Source organism: Kryptolebias marmoratus, linkage group LG12 (genome assembly GCF_001649575.2).
Source record: "Kryptolebias marmoratus isolate JLee-2015 linkage group LG12, ASM164957v2, whole genome shotgun sequence".
NCBI lineage: Eukaryota > Metazoa > Chordata > Actinopteri > Cyprinodontiformes > Rivulidae > Kryptolebias > Kryptolebias marmoratus.
The window spans coordinates 309,559-314,725 of NC_051441.1; the positions used below are offsets into that span (position 1 = coordinate 309,559).

Genomic DNA, 5,167 nt, shown 5'->3' on the forward strand with positions numbered 1-5,167 from the left:
GAGGGAACGCTGCGCCCGTCAGGCTGCGCCGAGGGAATGCTGCGCCCGTCAGGCTGCGCCGAGGGAATGCTGCGCCTGTCAGGCTGCGCCCCTCAGGCGGCGCCGAGGGAACGCTGCGCCCGTCAGGCGGCGCCGAGGGAACGCAGCGCCCTGCTGTTCATACAGGAACAAACTCCAGAACTCTGAAGGTTCTGGTAAAAAGAAACAGGAACCCTGAAACTTAAGAACAAGGAACGTTCTCCACAGAACATTCAGGAGCTTCAGGTACCGACCCTGATTGAGCGCTCGGGCCGCGTGACCATCGAAGGCGTCCAGCAGAGCGCTGAGCAGGTAGCAGAACACGGCGGGCCACGGGCAGCACGGCATCAGGTAGAACGACACCAGAGCCAGCAGAACCCGGGCGTAACCTGGGGAACACAGAACCAGAACCTGAGGATCAGAACCACCTGCAGACAGGTGTGACAGTCACCTGAAACTCTGACAGGAAACAGCAAACAGGAAGCTGATTAGTTTTAGGTTTTAATGACTTTTAATTAAATTGTGTGAATTTTTTATTTTATTTTCTGCACTGTCCTGTTTCTCTATGAACAGAAGAAATTTAAAAAAGCAAAATAAATAATAAACTACATAGAAATATAAAAACAGCTTGACAGACAGGTTCTCTTTGAATCTGAAATGTATAAATCTATATTTTATCTGTAATTAAACAGAATCAAATGCATAAAAAATTAAAACAAAGATATTAAAATACAAATGAAATAGGATGTTTTTATAATTTTTTCTTTTCCACAGCAGAACTTAAATAAAAAAAAAAAATTTAATTCATCTTTAGTTATGCAGTAACTGGTTAGTGACTAGTAACTAGTTTTTATTTTAATAAACTACCTGTACAGGTGTGTTTGAGGCTCTACCTGCTCCAACATCTGGAGGAATAAAGTCTGCTGATGTGCTGGAATAACTCAGGCCGACATGATCACATCTTAATTTGACATTTTTTGAACGGAGTTTGGTGTGACCGGAAACGTCACCGCTGCTAATGCTAAGCTAGCAAACAGGAAACTCACCGATTAAATTGGGAACGAAGAGGAAAATATTCTCCTCCGCCATGATTCTGGAAGTCTGCGGCGTTTTCTGCTCCGAACCCGGCGTGTTTTCACGTTAGCTCCCCGGTGGAACGGGGCGAACCTCCGCAGGAGACCGACAGATCCGGTTCGGTTCGGGTCGAAACGACGACTTCAGAGGTGACTGAGTACATCCGGCGAGCGCTTTCAGAATAAAAGCAGTATGAACGGCGCTTCTGATGTGACTGGGCTCACTTCATTTATCCTCCGGCCAACGAAGCGGCGACCCGAGTGGGCGGAGTTTAACTTCGACTGTGAGACAGAACAAACCCCCGGTCTATTAGCCTTTAACCACAATCTGAACAACAAGTTAAATTATATTTTAAAACACGAGCGACGGTGATAAACCTCAGAAAGTTGTCACTCATCATCACGGTTAACCGGGTCAAGCGCCGGCGGACCGGCAAGGAGCGGACCCTTAACCAGGCTGCAGCCGACTTGAAACTCAAACGTTCAATTATTTTTATTTATTTCAAGACAGAAAGGAGCAAATACTTCTAGCTGTATTTTAGTAACTAAGAGCTAAAATCTCAAACACTAAAAACAAACTCAGACTCTACAGTTTTTTGTTCTTTTATTTCCCCGAAAGTATTTTTAAGTTTCTGTACAACTCCAACATTTCTTCAAACAACTTTCACTGAACATCTGAAACTCCTTCATCCATCCATCTCCTCCTCCTCCAACGCCTGCTGGCCACAAACATCAACAATCAGAAAACGCTTTTATCCTAACTCTGCAGTTTATATGGTTAAATCCAGCAGTTTGACAGATGCTGAGAAATCAAACTTTAAAATAAGCCTCTTCTTAAAATCAAACCTTTAGTGCCGTTCCAGGATTTATCCTTTATTCTTTATTATTTCCTGACGTCTAAAGTGCTTCGATCCGAACAGCAACAGGAGAACAGAAGCTTTGAAAAGATTTGGAAACACCCAGCAGCAGTCGTCCAATTAACGAGTTAATTATTAATTACTGCTAGATCTGGATTAAAGGGACATTTCTAATCTTTCAACAGGACTTCAGAGCAGAAAGAAAACTGCAGCTGTTTGTCTTCAGGAATGAACTTTTCAAAACAAACTCAAGTTGGGAGAATAAACAGAGTCAGTGTCCAACGATGGCCAGCAGCGTCTCCGTCCCCGAGTGTCTCTTTACGTCCAACACGTCCTGCAGGGACATCGTTCCGCCTCAACATTTGCACAAAACAAAAGAAAACATTTAGTTTGTTTTTCCTCTAAAATCCGACCAACATTCCTGTCCTCTCAGTGCAAATGAGGTAGACGTGACTGGAGACGGCACCCCGCGGCCCGGACGGCGCCCCGCTGAGGTTCTACCCATTGGATTGTGCAAAAATCATCAGCCGTCAGTCAGAACCAAAGAATCAGACGCTGAACCGAGTCAAAAACAGAGTTTATCTTTATCTTTTTATTTTTCACCTTTAACTTAATTGAACAATTTTAAAAGGATTCATTTATTCAGGTTAAAAACACTTTGAGTTTAACTCGTCTCTAATTATAAATGATACATCTGCGTTTTAAATGTTTTTAGATTTAATATTTTGTCACAAACAGATAAACGTCAAACTTCAGGAGAAATAAAATGTTCTGTAATTTTAACTCGGTTCTGGTTCTGATCCAAATCCAACAGATCGTTTTGTTTTTCTTGGCACAAATCTTCTAAAATCTCAGCTCATCTCCTCAGTTTAATACTGGCTCCAAACCAAGAACTCGTCCAGAACGCTCACCTGGGAGGGAATGCTGGGAAATGTAGTCCATCTAGATTTTATAGCTCTATCACAGTAACGCTGCTCTTATCTCCACCTAGTGGTCAAAATTGGCAAAAACATCTTAAAAAGTAGCATAAGAACATAAATATTCCACCTGCAGCAGTAAGAATAATAATAATAATAACAACGATGGCATCTTTTTGTCTGCATCTAGTACAAATTGGCTTAAGTCACGTGACAAAATAATCCTTATTTTCCTTTAGGAGTCTTAAAGTTAGTGCTTCTTCCACGACGACCTCCAGGTAAATTACATCTATATGCATCTATATATAAATAGGTAGTGTGCATGTTTTTATTCTTACAAATGTGGTCTGTACACGAGCTCCATGCACTGAAATGTAGTCCTTAATGCACACAGACGAGCTGAGGGGTCAAAGGTCACGGACAGGCGCACGGCTGGAGGGAAGCTCGCAGATTGTTTCCACAATAAAACTCAGACGGGTTTTATTTGACATTTTCAGACAAATCTTCAGAATCAAAGTTTAAGGTTAGAGAGGAAATAAATTTAACTGCTTCAAAGAAAAGTTTGTTCTCGTCTTTAAGTTCTTTAAAATCTTTGGTTAAAAAATTACAGAAAAAACTTCAAATCCAGATTTAAAACTTAAATAAAAAACGGGCCGAACGTTCTTTATCGAATCAGAGAATAAAAACTAAACATTAACTTAAGTTTTCTGTTCAGGAACAAGAAACGAGTTTAAACGTTCCTGCGGTTCTCTGCGGTCAGAAACAATCTGCAGAACCTTCCTTCAGGGGGGGCAGAACCGAAGGTGGCAGTGGTTTTATTTTACAAACAGAACCGTTATCTACAGGTTTCATCCTCCTCTTCATCCTCCGCTGGGGGAGTTTAAGACTCGCCTCAGAGGCTCGGAGGACGAAGAGCAGCCGAAGAGGAGCTGAAGAGCAGCTGAAGAGCAGCTGAAGAGCAGCCGAAGAGGAGCCGAAGAGGAGCTGAAGAGCAGCTGAAGAGGAGCTGAAGGGGAGCCGAAGAGCAGCCGAAGAGGAGCTGAAGGGGAGCTGAAGAGAAGCTGAAGAGGAGCTCCCCCCCCCCAGTTCTGGGCCCAGTCCCGTCTCAGGAGTAGGACAGGTGAGATCCGTTGGAGATGTGGGAGGTGACTGACGTGCTCCGGCTGAGGCCCCCGTCGCTCCCCCCGCCTCCCCCCGGGCCCCCGGACGCCGTCCTCCTCAGCGGCTGGGGGCTGTTCCTGAGGGCCATCAGGCCGGGGCCCCTGACGCTCAGACTCAGGCCCCCGCCTCCGTAGCCCCCCTGTGAGGAGGAGGAGGCGGAGGAGGGCGGGGAGGAGGAGGACAGGGAGATGGGAGGGGGCTGCGATGGGGGGGCCAGGAGAGCCAGGGACTGGGAGGAGGAGTGGGAGGAGAGGTGGTGGAGGCCCTGGGCGTGATGGGAGTAGTGCCCCCCCCCTCCCACCCACTCCCGGGCGCGCTCCCGCTCCCGGGGGTCGCGCTCGTCGCGGTACAGCTGCGGCGTGCTCTGATGGTGCTGGTAGTGCTGCTGCAGGTGGGAGGAGGAGGAGGAGACGGCGTGAACCCTGCCGCTCTTCGGCAGCTCGCCGTGGCTCGACACCACCGACTCGGCCCGGCCGAAACCCCCCCCGCTGTGGTTCTGACTGCGCCAGGAGGGCGTGGCCACAGAATTCTGCACGCTGTGGCTCCAGTGGCTGCCGGAGCGCGGGACGGGCCGCGACGGCCACCCGCCGGTGCCGGAGGAGGGGCTGGGGGTCGGGTAGCCCTGGTTGTAGGCCTCGGCCGAGATCCCGGTCAGCGCCATGTTGCTGAAGCCCAGACGCATGCTCTCCGAGTCGAACGCCTCGATCTCGTGAGCCTGGCGCTCCAGGAGGGTCCGGATCCGCTCGGAGCGTTCCGTCTGAACGGAGAGCATCTCCTCCTCGATCTGATGGAGACAAACACACCAACCGTCAGCGACAGGAAGGTTCTCGGTGTCAAACAACAAGCTGAGGTTCTCGTACCCTCTGCTCCAGCAGCGCTCGGCGGATGGACACCCTCTGCTCCAGCTCCTTCACCTCGCGCTCGTGCTGCGTGTCCGTGTGGATCTTGATCTTGCTCTGGTAGGCGTTGAGCAGCTCCAGCTCCTGCTGCAGCTGCATGTGCAGAACCTGATACTCCGTCTCCTGGGTCTCATCCAACCGGATCTGCAGGGAAACGGCCAAAACACCAACATGCCACCATCTGTTAGCGCCATGGTAGCGTAATGTTAGCCTGCTGTTAGCTTTACGTTAGCCTGCTGTTA

At 48.4% G+C, this 5,167-nt stretch overlaps 2 protein-coding genes across 2 annotated transcripts in view; both read right to left on the reverse strand.

The window, feature by feature from the left end:
• cdipt (CDP-diacylglycerol--inositol 3-phosphatidyltransferase (phosphatidylinositol synthase)) overlaps positions 1-1,258 on the reverse strand; it is a 4,106-nt gene extending 2,848 nt beyond the window's left edge. The window contains exons 1-2 of the mRNA XM_017404850.3: positions 1,065-1,258; positions 273-407 (exon numbers count right to left, since the gene is read on the reverse strand). Of these exons, the coding sequence (XP_017260339.1) occupies positions 273-407; positions 1,065-1,107 (178 nt within the window). The 5' untranslated portion in view covers positions 1,108-1,258. The remainder of the gene's footprint in view (positions 1-272; positions 408-1,064) is intronic.
• Positions 1,259-1,678: 420 nt separating this feature from the next.
• The window catches only part of LOC108229447 (serine/threonine-protein kinase TAO2), a 14,442-nt gene continuing 10,953 nt past the window's right edge, over positions 1,679-5,167 (reverse strand). Inside the window, exons 12-13 of the mRNA XM_037978681.1 lie at positions 4,887-5,153; positions 1,679-4,810 (exon numbers count right to left, since the gene is read on the reverse strand). Of these exons, the coding sequence (XP_037834609.1) occupies positions 3,971-4,810; positions 4,887-5,153 (1,107 nt within the window). The 3' untranslated portion in view covers positions 1,679-3,970. The remainder of the gene's footprint in view (positions 4,811-4,886; positions 5,154-5,167) is intronic.